Below are 14,561 nucleotides of genomic sequence, written 5' to 3' on the forward strand. Positions count from 1 at the left end.
CACCTCCCCGCCCCGGTCGGCTCCCAGCTCGGGGTCCGGCTCCCCTCGGGGCCTCTCCCCGCCGGTGCCCCGCTCCCCGCTGGGTCCTCGCCGCTCCCCCCATCCCCCGCCCCCCCCGGCTCCTGGCCCCCGTCCCCGGCTTGGATCGCGCAGCGGCATCCACGGCGCTGCCGTCGGGGCGCTACGGGAGCCCCTGGCCGGCAACTTTAGCCGCGACTCTCCCTCCGCGCCCGCGCAAGCAGCGCGGGTGAGGCTTGGAGAGCAACCTACCGCTGTCCCCCCTTTAGATCCCCTTCCCCCAAAACCCTCTTATTACATTGTGAACCTCCCCCTCCTGGAGGAACGAAGCGCCGCACAAGCAGCCTGCGCGCCCGCGGGCGCTCCGCACAGCTGAGCAGAGCCGGCGGCCCCGCGGTGCCTGGGGCGGGCCGGGCCGGCGGCCGCGGAGCCCGGCGGGGTGTGGCCTCGGCGTTATTTATGAGCTCCAGCCCCTATTTGCTCAGCTAATGATGCACCGGAGGCTGCCGTGCCTCGCCTCGCTAGCGCGGCGGCGGCGGCAAGGGCAGGGCAGAGCCGAGCCGGTAACTGGAAACCAAAGGCTTCAACCTCAGCGCCCGGCCACTTTCCATTCACTCCTAGGTGCTTAATTGAGGGCTGGGGAGAAGCGCTCCCGGTGCCTTAGGAGTCCAGCTCGAAGGATTGTTTTATAAGGGAACCGGGAGTACCTTTGCAACCACCACGAAGAGAGAGTTTTCCTTTATTTTTATTCTTTTTATTTTTATTTTATTTTTCCCCCACACAATGAGCCGGGTTCGGAATTAAAACGTTCTGGTAACAGCAGAAGAGTCCATAAACTGATAGAAAGCAGATAGAAAGCTGTATTACTGGTTCTTCCAATAGCTGGGTAAGCATAATTGAAAGTTCTCTTTCTCTGCTGTGATAGATGTGAAATGTGTTTGATGATTGAATTTTCCTACTGTTCACAGATAGTTAAAGCAATATTTTCCAGATTAGCATAGTCTGGGTTTGGGGGTTTTCTTTTCTTTCACTTCTTTCTTTATTTTCTTCTGCTGAACAATTTTCTTTACAGGATTTAAGGGTAGGACTGAGCCTGGAGCAGATGACACCTGCACAGTGCTTCACAGCAAAGCTGTATGATACTTTCCAAAGCAATGCATTATGCTGGAAGTGACCTCCATGGCAGGAAAACTTCAGCACTTTAATTCAGTAGTGGTTTGCCACCTTGTTTACAGCTAGGATAGGGTCTAAGAGCAGAAATGGAATTAGACATTGCTTTTTGTCTGTCCTAAAGGATTCTTTAAGAGGACTTGAAAAGATTTTAGGTCTGTGGGTTGTCAGCACAGATCATGTGCACAGGACATGCTGAATATAGTATCATGACTTACTGAGATAAATTCAGAACTGGGATATAAGCCCAAACAGAGATTCAAACCTCCAATGAGTTTGTGTTCAGTTACCAAGTATGTAAATCTCTGAAATTAAACTTATTTCCATTAGGTAACTCACATGTCAGACGCCCTGTGATACCTTTGTGGCACCGTATGCATGTATTATTTGTGTCTAACAGCTGGGTAGGAACCATGCAGCTTACAATTTGAATCTTACATTTGCCTGTCACTTCTGTGTTAATGGTGAAGATATGCAATTTGAGCAATGAAATGTAGCAATGTTTCACTCCTGTAGCTGATTGCACTAGAATTGGCAGGAGGCATGAGAGTGGGAGGGAAAGAGTGCTGAAAGGGTTGATTTTCTTTTTTTTTTCTATTTGATTCTTTTCTGTTGTTTTAATTATTATTTCTTACAGTGTCATTTAAGTGGAGAGAGAAAGCCACATGCTTGTTCCTCTGACTTTTCATCTCCATTGCAAAGAAAGCATAGTGCTACTACTGTAAAGTACTAATCCCATTGCATCTGTTAAATCACACGTTCAGTGTGATTGGCTATTTGTTTTGGCCTGACAAAGCAATCTTATCAGGATTTAATGGCACTTCTGTCTTAGAAGAGGGCTAAGTTAAAGGATATTCCATGGGCTGGTCTCAAGGTTTTGAATTTAAAGCCTGCAAAGCAGTATTAATATTGAAGTTCATGCAGCTTGTTTAAAAATTATTTTTGGCAAAAACTCTTCAACTATCATTTTATTAGTTAACAGACTCTTAGAAATAATTTGGAACTGGTACAGAATGGATATGTTTCTTCTGTAGACCAGATCTGTATCTGGAAAATCTCTGACACCAGTGTTTTTGTCAATTAGCAGGGTGGTAGCATTACTTGATCCGCATGCACTTCTCAGTACTCCAGAGCACACTGGGCAGGGTAGTTTACAGTTTGGGCTTCAGAGCCGTGTGCTCTCTTGCATGCTTTCCATCCCACCCCCGACTTCGTATGAAAGTCTAATGCAGAGAGAAGCCTTTAAAAACAATTTACAGTGAGTGGATAGGGAAGTGACAGAGCTAGTAATGAGATATGGAGCTTTTACCTCTTAGTCACTGAAGTGGATACAGCCCAAATTGGTGCTGACCTAAAGTCATCCCTGTCTAACAGGTGGTTCCTGCCATGATGGAGTAGTTGCAGCCAGTTCTTTTAGGGCAGGTGTGAATCTCAGAGGGACCAAATGAACAAGGATGTAGAAATACTGTCTTCCACTGGAGGGACTGAAGTGTTAGAGCAGATCTGAGGTAAAGAAGTGTAAACTGATGTTTATCATCACAGGCAAGAGAACTCTTCATGAAAAAATACACATTTTATGTAATACATAAATGCTATTTTTAATGCTATCTTCTGGCCTTAGGAACTGTGTCCTTCAAAGTGATGTCATTTACCACAGAATCCAATATTCCACCTGATCAACCAATAAGTGTTGTCTAGTACAAAGGCTGTTGATGTCAAAATGGAAAATATATACATATATAAGCAGGGAAGGAGAATGTGGCTGAAATTAGACTGTCTTATTTTCACTTTAGCAGCTGAACTGAGGAGCACCACTGACACTATTAAGACCAAAGCTGTTCTTATAGGTAAAATGAAATCTAGACTTCACAGTTTTTGGAGAGATGTAGTTCAAGAACATCAAAGATATGCAGTATTCAGTTTCTAATGTCTGCTGGATTTTATGGGTCTGGTCCAAAGTCCATTGGCATTGATAGAAAAGTGACCCTGACATCAGTGAGCTCAAGTCCACTGCAAGTCTTCCAGAGCTAAGAAACGATGTAGATTTATTTTGATGTATCTTCTGGTGATATCAAGAGCTCAGTATTCTCAACAGTTTACACAATGTCCCATGCAGGGTAACTGCAGTGCTCTGTGGAAGTCTAAGAGAACAGGTAAGCAGACTGAAAGTAGCTAGCCCAAAAAGCAGATGCCAATTAATAGTTTCAAGCATGTTGAAATACTTTTGATTTCAATGCTTTTGAAATTAGTGACGTGCATATTCAGGATTTCATCTTAAAAGAGGATGTAGATGGCTGTTAGAGCACTCAACTTACAAAAACTCATAGCTCATTTCCAAGCACCGCTGATTTCAAACGTTTTTTTTTTTTTTTTTTTTTTTTTTTTTTTTTTTTTTTTTTTTTTTTTTTAAAAAATAGGAGGGGGAGATCAAGTATGATGTAAACTAAGGAGAGAGGTCTAAAAATATCAGCCAGCTTTTTTATTCGTGAAACTTTATCTCCTGTCCTTGCTTTGCTCTGCTTTGACATTTGGTATAATTATTTTTCCAGCAGGTGGAATTGTCCTTATTCAAATAAACTGAATCTCATGTCATAGTCTTCTGTAGCCAAAACTAAGGTTTTGTAGGTTCATACTAACAGGCAGAATTCTTTTTGTTCCAACATGGAAAACAACTAGAGAAAACCATTTTCAGATCTCAAAGAAAAAAAAAAACAGAAGTGCTGTGTCTCCTTCACATTATCATATATTATGGCTTCAGATGGAAGAGCCTTCTAGCACAGATTGTTTTGTTGTTTTTTTCTCCACCAAACTGTGTAACAGTAATGTTATCTCTTTCTTTCAGGTTTCATTTCTTGGATATTAAGCTGCAAATCTGAAGAGATGGCATTTCTTGTACTGCACCTGGTGATTGGGATATTTATTTACTTCAACAGTGTAAAAGGATCTTCCCAGCCTCAAGCAAGGGTGTTTTTATCATTCAATGGTAAGACAGAAGATAAACATTCTTAAGCAACTGTTATGACTGAACACTTTCATCTCTGCCTTCCATTCAATAACTGAGTAGAAATTACCTTTTTATTTTGTGTCCACAACTGTTATTTTTGGTTTATGTTGATGAGGTACCTGTTTAAATTTGATTATCACCTGAAGTTCATTGCTACTATAGCTATGGATACATAAGTAATAATCCCTTCTCTTCATTTAGAAAGTTATTATGACTTAATAACAACAAAAAGGTTTTATTTTTTATTCTTGATTTTTTCATTGGAAAGATAATAGCATGTGAGGTACATGTCATGCAGTGAAAGTTATCGGTAGGTCTAGTTGCTTTTACTTGGTAACCAGCTGAGAACTTTATACTTGAAAATCAGGGTGCTTGAAAGTTTTACCAAGGTAGATAAGAAGATACATAGTCCTTTGGCAAAATAGCAGCCCTTGTGTGTTTCATACAATGGGTCAGGTGTACTTAGCATTTTATAATCACTGATGCCTACATACTGTAAACAAGCAATCAAAATAATTCTTTTCAAGAGAGAGGTGCATTTACTTCTGAAGTGATGAGCAATACTGTATTAATCCAATTACTTCAATATTACTTTAATAGCAAGGTAGCTTATTCTTCTAATATTAATATCCATCTTAAATGCATATTTTAGTCATCATGTAGTATTTTAACCACCACTTCAGAACGTGTGAGAAGCCCATTCTTTGGGCTTATCTTAAATTCTCTTAAAGTTGAGCAGAAATTGTCTGTCACTAAATACAAGGGCGTTTGCTTTTTTCAACCCTCTCATTTTTCTGGGATTGTCTTTGAGGCACGAAGGCTTCCTGCACCCTGTATCAATAGTGTCTGTGTTAGGATGGTTTGTCTGGTTTGAGTGCAAGGTTTTCTTGACTTTGCCATGTCCTGCCATGGGGATAGTCTGCATGCTCTGATCAGTCTTTAAAGTATCATTTTTAAGAATAACTATAGCTAGGAAGTAACTCAAACCGCTATTCACAGCAATGATTATAACTTTGTACTCTTGAGTCTGAGAGACATTCAGAAGGAGGCCTGCCAAGTTAGATCTTCTGAAAATATCAAAGAGCAGACTGAACAACTGCAAGGTATTGTATATTGTACAGTTTACGACCCTAAACTTACGAGTTCAGGTACAAATTGGCATAGTTCCAGTAAAAGCAATGGCAAAAATGGTGTTCCAAGTGGGAGCTGCCAAATGAAGAAGTGGGTGGGAATTTCTTTTACTTGTGTAAATAATGTTGATATAACATAGATGGTACTGATTCTACACAACTCAACATAGAAGCAAATTTGGCCATGGTTGTGTGTTACACTTGCAGGCATGCCACAGTTACACAAAACAGGCTGGTTCAGATTTGCACATTGTGTCCCCAGAGGCCTTGACTGTAACTTAGGTTTCCCCTGATCTACTGTATGAGCATGAGGTAGGAAGAGCTCAGGTTTTACAGTATTCAACATTGTTAATGGGAGAGAATCATAATAAGGGCAAGTGGTTTTAACTTGGACTCGAGAGTTGTCTTTCATTCTTTGGTTTGTCACAATGATCATCCTGCGAGTCCAAAACATAGTACCACCCATAAGAGGGGGGGGAAAAAAAAAAGCTTAGGGATTTAGTGGAGGAAAAAAAATCTGGGTGAATTGAAGCCTTAGTTTCTCTGTCTCTCTTTAAAAGGAGCTTATTTCCCCTTCCTTTGAAAGGGACTATGCAGCTCACTGTGACAGAGACATCATCGATTACAGCTTGATCTTGCCAGGATATAGGAGTTGCTTGTTCTGTACCATGTCCTTTATTTTTAAAGTAATGGTTTGCATAGGTAAAACTGAGAGCCTCTTTTTCACTAAAACTTAGTGGAAAGTAAGTGTTACCTATGCTGTGTGATGCTATCTGGTTACCTTAAAAAGGACATTTTAATTTCCTTAATATTTCTCAACATTCAGCCTTTCTAAAAGTGTGTGTGTGTATATATATATTTGATTTTAATGGGTCTTTCAAAGATGTAAAAGTAAGAAACTAAATATGCATTTTATAATATGTCAAGTAATGTCTGAAATACAGGGCTGAACCTTTCATACAATGTAAAAATAAGTTTATTTTTAATCCGGATTTCCAGATGGTAAGAAAGAGTTTTCATTATGTGAGAAGAGAGTTTGCAGGTTGTTGTGTATAGCAAGATAATGGTCCTACCAATAAAACTAACTTCTGTTCTGTAAATCTTCACTTATTTGCATGGGTACTGAAATAAGAGGAAAAAGATGAAATTTTGTATTGTTCTCTTGACAAGTATGATAACATACTCTTTCTGCATAAGCTGTCTCGTAGTTTGTTGTTTTTAAACCATGTAGAAATATCAAGTAATTTTCTGTCTTCATGTCCTGAGTTGTTGTCAGTTAGAGAATTGTCACTCTTAAAGTGCATCATTTGAAAATAAAACTATAATTAGGACTCCTTATGTTTTAAATGACATTAGACAATAAAGACAAGTCATTCAAGCTTAGGATACTTAAATGATATTTTTCAAGTTCTGAATTGGATTTGGCTTAGTATCTGTAATTACATTGCTTAAGTTTTGGGGGTGGAATGTGTACAGGAGGAGAAAATGAGTGATGCTTTTCAAAGCTAACCTGCTCCTTCAGGATCAAGTCAATTGAGCTTATTCACATCACAGCATTTCTCATGGGAAAATCCAGCAAGTATCTTGACCTATTCTGTTGTTCATCAGTAAAGATAAAAATGTGAATCGTTTGAATCATGAGCTGCTTTTCTCTTTGCCATCTACTTCATTAAGAATCAAATGTAATTAAAAAGTAAGCCTGTGTAATACTTCAAGAGCTTGATAATAGGGATTTTGCAATTAACTTCAATGGGTGAAGGACTGCAACCCTAATTTCTATTTTTGAAATTAAAAGCCTGGCCTCTTGTCTAATTAAAATGTAGTTCATGACTTAGCTGAGATTGTTAAATGTGCATCTGACGTGAGTGTGGAACTTATTGCTGTCTGCACCCTGAGTATCTTGACAATTCCCGTGTCACACAGAGCTCCTAGGCCTGATTTTTGTTTGCTTTCCACCTTGCGTAGCTGTTCATAAAAGAAAAAGGTCAGCCTGGAGGTGAGCTGCTTGCTTTGCACAGGTATACATGGTTATAAATGACATCAGGCCTATAGAAAATGAGGTGAGGGGGTTCTCAATTTGCTTGGAGTGATTTATCATAATCTAATTGTCTTGCTTAAGTGTAATGGCTCAGGTTGTCAACTTTGCACAACATCTGCACTTGAAGAGCTGCTGCAGTTGAAGAAAGGTGACTAGCTTTTTCTAATTCTAAAATTGCAAAGATGTGAAGTCTGTCATGCAGCAGATGTGGAATTGTCTACCATGATTAACATTGAGCATGTGGGAGCTGAGTAACCTGGGGTGGAAGAAGGACTTGACACGTCTCACTACACCATTCCCCTTCCTCTTACCTCTTCTGGTTCCTTGACCTTTAATAGATCTTCCTTAATCTACTTAAATCACCCATCATAATTTAAAGCCCCATAGTTTATTTTCGCCTCATAGCATAAGACTTACCTTATCTGTTTATGAACTATTAAGCATAGCGCCTGTTCTTTCTCAGACTGCATGCATTCCTCCTTGTTACTGCATGTTCCTGAACAGATAATTGGGTGCTGTATCTTTCAGTCTCTATAAGGGCAAAGCCTTTTTCAAAGCCAGTGGGAGTATTATCATAATAAGAGAGGAGTTATGAGACTCCAGGATAGTGTCAAATTTTCATATTTTTCCAGCTTCCATTTACATTTTGGGTTTTACTACAATCCTAAAATGAGCTGAACCATGCCATTTTAACACCAGGTTCGGAATTGGTCAAAGCAGTTCCAATTCTTATTTTTGAAAATATATACAAACACATCTTCTTTGAATTTTGAATTTATATGGAAACACAAAAACAAGTGATAATTTCACAATTTACCAGGAGCATTTCATGCATTCCTACCTAAAAAGTCTGGCCAAGCAGATATTTCCCATGCAGATTCTCCCATTGTCTCCAGTGAAAATTCCATATGAGAAGTGGATCAAGGCTAATTTGCAGACGGTTTTGTTTCTCTTTTTGTCATAAAATTACTAGAACACGTAAAGCACTTTTAAGAAAGTATCAGTCAGCTTCATTAATGACAATTAAATAGATAAAATGTCACCAGAGCAACAGCAGCACACATTCAACTGTCAACATATTTTAAAAGATTTAATGCAACCCCTGTGGTTACCCTCAAGGAGAAATAAAGGAACTAAGAACCATTTTCTTTGAGCTCTTGAGCAACAGCAGTACAACTTGTTTTTAAACAATCCCTCATTGTAATGTTAATGTTACCACAGTTAATAAGAAGTTCATTTATTATTTGGGGGACATTGTGCTGACGACAATCTAGTAGGCAATGGCTTATGCTCAAATAGTTGATTGAATCCTTGGTGGTGTCCATGCAATGAAAACTACTTTCAAAATGAAGTTGAAGTAAAGGAGTACTGGGGGGGGGGGGGGGGGGGAGGGAAACTTTTTTTTATTATTATTTATTTATTTTTAATGCAGAACTATTCCAGAAATCTCTTGAGCGTTTTTGTAGTGGCATAATATTTAGCAAATCATGGGTCACTTTTTCTCAAAAGTGACTGACTTGTGGCTTTCACAGCTTCATAGATCTTAAATGATGCTGATTTATAAAGCTCTGAGCAGCAACCACGTGAAATTTCTTTCCCTCAACTGTCTCACAATGGAGATCTAAGAAGTTAACTTATTCTTGACTACTGTCAACTACAAATAATGTATTATCTTTAGTAGTGAAATTGATATTGTTGCACTTGGAGTTACATTTAGATAACTAAATCTTTGGTTGTTATTAAAGACAAATACCTAATATACAAATTATAGTCTGGAGGTAGCTTTTAGATTTGTCTTCTCTGTATACAGTGTTTTTTTCTTGTTTTGCCTTTATTTCTGTTGTTGAAAATCAACAGATAAAGACATAATGCAATAAATCTTACTCTTATATAAATTGGATTACTTGAATAAGCTATGAGTTAAATGTAACAAAATATTTTCTAAGAGATATTAAAGGAAGCACAATGTAAAAGGCTCAGTGCTCTTTCTAGAGTTTCGTGGGTAGAGATACTATTGCTAAATGATAGTGAGCCTGATTATTTTCACACAAACTCTTTTTCCAGTGGCAGTGTCACTGACTTGGCTTCTCTGTCACTGTTGAAAGAGTGTGAAAGGAGAATTGATTGTATTGTTTCTGTATCCAAAGTTAGATTGTATGTACTGTGACTTCAGTTATGAAAACTACCATGTGATAAAGCTGAAGTCACAGGCAACACTTGGCCCAGTTGATTGTAGGTTCTCTGAAGTCAGTACAAGAGAACATAAATAAATACATAGTCTTCAAGGTGGTTAATTATCAGGCCCTAGATTTAGGACAACAATTTATGAACGTAATCCTATTGTTGGATGAAGTAGTCATCCAAATTTCACAAAGATTGAGAAGACTTTCATGCTAGAAAGTAGATATATTGTCTAAGAAATTACTTACTTCAGTCTCTTTCTGTTCCCCAACTCAGTCAATTTGACCTGTCTTTGAACCATATCTTTGATTTTAGTGTGGAAAAATCAAACTTTATCTTAGAACACTTTTACAGATTCAACACATCTTAGGTTGTCTCAATTGTCGTAGAAGAAATCAGCTTATCTTGGCCAATTACACTGCTCTCTTGTTACAATCCTTCCTTGTGTTTCCTGAAGTTCCTACACAGACAATTATGTAGTGATTATTATACCAGACATCAGTTCTTTTATGTTCAAAAAAAATTGCAATGAGAAAAGTGTCATAGACATTTGTAATACCCTATCTTTTTCAGAATTATCAGCATATCAGTAACAAGAGCTCCTCTGTGAGCCATTTCCATACTGGATGAGTTCACAGTACACTTTGATATGTGGTGCTGCACAAGCCTTTTTGTGTATCAGATATAATTATTGATGTGACTCACAATAATTACTCATTTTATTGAGGTGCATTGACTGAGATCCTGTCATGAATAAATACACAGACCAAGACCTTATTCTGTCACTTGAACTGGATGTTTCTTTAACATGTGTATTTTGTTCCTTTTGGTGCTGCCCTTTCAGTGTTCTCAATAACACTCCTTAATAAAAAGCCTAGGCACTCTTTCTCAGGGGAGAGGCCTTTGATAAGGGCATAATTTTCTGATTCACGGTATGACATCTCATCTTACATTCAGACTGCTGTGGTTGCATCATCCATCAATTTAGAAGAAGGCTATGTGTTTTTCCTTCTTCATCCAATTAAAGAGTTGAGGTCTCAGGATGCACCTGAGGAGCAAACAGTTTTCCATTACTTGCATGAATCAGTGAGATGTCAGATCTCTCTTACTTTGAAGCGTGCATTTCCAGTAAATGAAATAGAAGATAGAGATTAATGGAGGGCTTACACCCCTCTGTTATTCCTCTGTTCCCTTCATACCTCCATCCTTATTCAGTTCAGACTTGGTACAGTTAGAGTTTGAGTAAACATGTTACACTTGCATTGGAATTTTATCCACCAGTGATGTGGCTTCTTCCTGGAAGCAAAATCCTGCTTAATGATATCCTGGAGCTAAGACTCTAGTACCACAGCAGAAGGAAGATACAGAGTGATAGCTCTGTCTCTACCATGAAACCACCCTTTGTCTTGAGGTAGGACCATCATGCCATTCAGAGAAATTAATTTTTCTCCTTGCTCATATGAATATAAGGCTATTTTTTTTTCTTGTTGAGGAAAGTACCTTGCTGCTTGTGTGGATAAGGTTGGTGGAGGTCATTTCCTCTCCATTTGAACAGCATATAGTATATTGGATATTCCAAACTACTGCTCTCACTCAGCAAATCAGTTATACATACAAAAGTGTGTATTACAAAGGTTCCTCCATTACCACAAGTAATACCCCAGATTATGTTTAGATTATTTTCAGAATTACAGTATAAATATTTTTAATTACAGACCTTAAAATAATTATATGTTCCAAGACAGTGATACAAAAAAGAGACAACATTTTGGGAAAAAAAAAAAAGTTTCCTTCTACCATCATGTATCTTGTCCACAAGAAACTGTAATCCGTGGTATTTCATTGTTATCTGAAACAAATATTTTTCTGTTGCACACCGCTCCTTCACCCAACCAACTTGATAGAAAAATCTCAGGAACAGCATTTCATCAGTACATAACTCCAACAAGCCCTCAAATTACTGTAAGCTAAGAGTTTGTCTGTGAGAGTCCTTCAGGGCTGATCTCTTAATTCTCTCCAAAATAGAACCATCTAACTTTGCTCTTCTGGAGCATGATATAACATTTTTAATGAGCTCAGTTAGCTTGAGGAAGTTAACTTTTTATTTATTATTATTATTATTTGTGGGCTGTAAGTAGATACTTCATATAAAAACACACCCTATCTTTATGAGAAGCTTTTAGTTTTAGTACAAATTTCAAGTGCAAATATGATGTCATGAATTGCAACATGTAGGAATAGTCTGGAATAAATAACCAGACTTTTGAACTGTCTCCTTATTCTTGCATACTGCTCTGGGATAAATGATTGCTCCACAAAAATTATCTCCTAGCATTTGGATGAGGAGACATCACAGTCATCCTGGGTTGCCAGGTTGCCTAATGGAAAATCAAAATGTGTTTTGACAATTATTAAAAAATAAATAAAATAAAAAGTCAAAGGCATTTTTAAAGGCTTTTTTTTTTTTTTTTTTTTTTTTTGTAATTGAAGGCATCATTTTCAGCCATTAATAGGGTCAGGCTGGCATACTGCAATGAAGAAAAAGGACTTTTCTTTAGAGTCACACTGTAAATGTATTAAAGCTATTAAGCGTATTAAAACTAACTTTCAGCTATATTTCCTATCATGTCCTTTTTAGTATTTCCTTTGCAATTTCATAGTTCCTTTATGTGACATCATTGCTTTACAAACGCAACTGGGAAAACAACAACAACAACAACAAAGAGGTCTCGTATATCTTTCTATGGACTTTCACTGTCACCTGTTTTTCTGATCATTTGTTGTTGTCATATATATATACATATATTTTATTTTGCTTAATGATACAATTTTCCTTTACATTTCTTAATGAAAAACATAAATACATTTGCTCTTAGAAGCTTCAAGTTATGCAGAATAAATCAGTTTCTGTCAGCTTAGAATCACTTCAATTGAGCAAATATTTTCCCTCTTTTAACATCTGTGTAAATCAGCCTATGCATCTCGGACACCCAGCTTGAAGGAGCTGCAGCATTAGATTTACAGGGATAAAGAAAATATGTGAGGCAAGTGTCTGATTGCTCCTTCGCTTCAATGGGTGGGAATGATGAGGTTCGTTTTCTTTCCTTCTCTTGTAACAGACCAAGAATGTGGTTTTGAACAGCAGAAGAAGATAAATTTCACGGTATATACACACAAACAGATTATTAGTGCAACAGAAAACAAAGGGGGAAAAGCAGTAGGATAGATGTACTCATAATCCTGAAGGAATTTGTTTTTAAAGCAAAAAGGCATGTGTATTCAAAGCAGTATATATATACATACCTTAGTACATACAATGGTGTTTTCTGATTTTTGACCTCAAATGTTTTACAAGCTGTGATCCTAAAGCTGATATGAAAAGTCCTTGAAAACAACTGTTGGTCTCAGAAGAGAACAAGACTGGAGTTTCCTTGTACTCTACTGAACCACAGCCATTTTGGAATGAAACACGGTGTTTTCTTTGGGGCAGACAGTCGCACACTGACTATTCTGGTGCATTTCAGTGGCACAAGGTAGTTCATAATACGTTTGGTTTCTACAGTTCTTAGAAATTCCTCTTCTTCTGAAATAATCAGCTTGCATACCTGCCATTGCAGTTCGTTGATAGTCTCTGTGTTAATATGTTGAGTGTTCTTACAAACCAAGAGATCAAACTAGTATACAAAAAAGTGAACACTTATATCTTCAGAATGGCACTTTCCATTTTTTAAATATCAACCAATTAAGATGTTATTTTCAGGGAGAGGCCTGGCATTTTTTCAAAAATGTACTTTTTGAGGCCTGAAAAGTATTTAGTTGGCATGTGTTGCTGATTCTGAGCTTAAACTTTTTGATGGATTCAACGTGAACACAGCTGGAATATTTTAAGTTTATTCTGTTAAAAACCCACTTTCTGCCACTGTTAAAAATAAAGCACTATCCCTTTGTTTTGTTTTGTTTTCTTCCCTAAAGCAGATACTCTTATAGTAAAGACAAAAGAACTTGAAGTCCTTATGAGGTGTTTTGTGTTAAGGAAATAAAGCTGTGCATTCATAGCAATAAAACACGAAAAGGAATATACCAATAAAGCCATTACTTGAGATTAAATATCTTATCATCTTTACAGTATTAGTAATTCCCTTAACAATGAGAAGGGTGCCAGCTATTCTTTTCTCCTGTAGCAACCTTGTTTTCCTTATGGATATTTGCAAACTTGAGACTTTTTCCAACATAACTTTTACAAGCACAGTAGGAGAAGAATCAAATGTCAGTGAGTTTTATTTCACTGGATATTTTTCAGACTCCACTCTACCATTTCCTGAGCTTAGGTCTCCAAATGTGTTCTTAATTTCACAAAGGCAGATGAAAAAGGCTGTTCCTGAAGTGGTAAAAGTGCATGAAATTGCAAAAGTCATTTGAAACTTTCAGATGTGGTAGGGTATGTCACTATCTGCACTGACATTGTTCATGAATGATATGAAACAAAGAGAAGACTTACAAATTTGGCCACCACGGTTTGGCCCACCAGGCAGGTCCAGCAAACAATGGGCTTTTATCTGGACCCATCTTTTCCTCTAAGACTTGGGAGGACACCATGTGCTTTCTCTACAGATGAATTCTTCCTCCCGCCTCGACATCCTGACAATGGCCAGTTTACGAAGCACTAGCATGGGTGCCTATTGAAGGGAAAGGGCATAAGTCTAACTTTATTGTATATATGTATGCAACTGGAAAATGCTGTTGCCGTGTCCACTTCAATAACAGCAGATGATGGGGGAGAGGGGCAAGCGCAGGAATTCAGCATCTTCCCCAGCAGCTGGAGAGAACAGACCACCCTGATGCAGGGCCTCTGAAGAGAGTTTTACAGAAGAAGGTTGTTCCAGCTGAATCAATACCGAGGCAGGATTCATAGCTAGAGTAGTAATTTACTTAGGTGTGTTTGGGGGTCTTCTAATGGAATTAAATAATAAAAAATAATGAGAAAAAAAACACCTGTTTACAAGTTGGATTTGTTTGCAGA

The 14,561-nt window shown here is 38.0% G+C and overlaps 1 protein-coding gene across 1 annotated transcript in view; it reads left to right on the plus strand.

Moving 5' to 3' along the window:
* Window positions 1-338: 338 nt before the first annotated feature.
* SEMA3C (semaphorin 3C) overlaps window positions 339-14,561 on the plus strand; it is a 123,225-nt gene continuing 109,002 nt past the window's right edge. Inside the window, exons 1-2 of the mRNA XM_035549349.2 lie at window positions 339-904; window positions 4,031-4,171. Of these exons, the coding sequence (XP_035405242.1) occupies window positions 4,069-4,171 (103 nt within the window). The 5' untranslated portion in view covers window positions 339-904; window positions 4,031-4,068. The remainder of the gene's footprint in view (window positions 905-4,030; window positions 4,172-14,561) is intronic.

The sequence above is a fragment of the Cygnus atratus genome, chromosome 1, assembly GCF_013377495.2.
Source record: "Cygnus atratus isolate AKBS03 ecotype Queensland, Australia chromosome 1, CAtr_DNAZoo_HiC_assembly, whole genome shotgun sequence".
Lineage (NCBI taxonomy): Eukaryota > Metazoa > Chordata > Aves > Anseriformes > Anatidae > Cygnus > Cygnus atratus.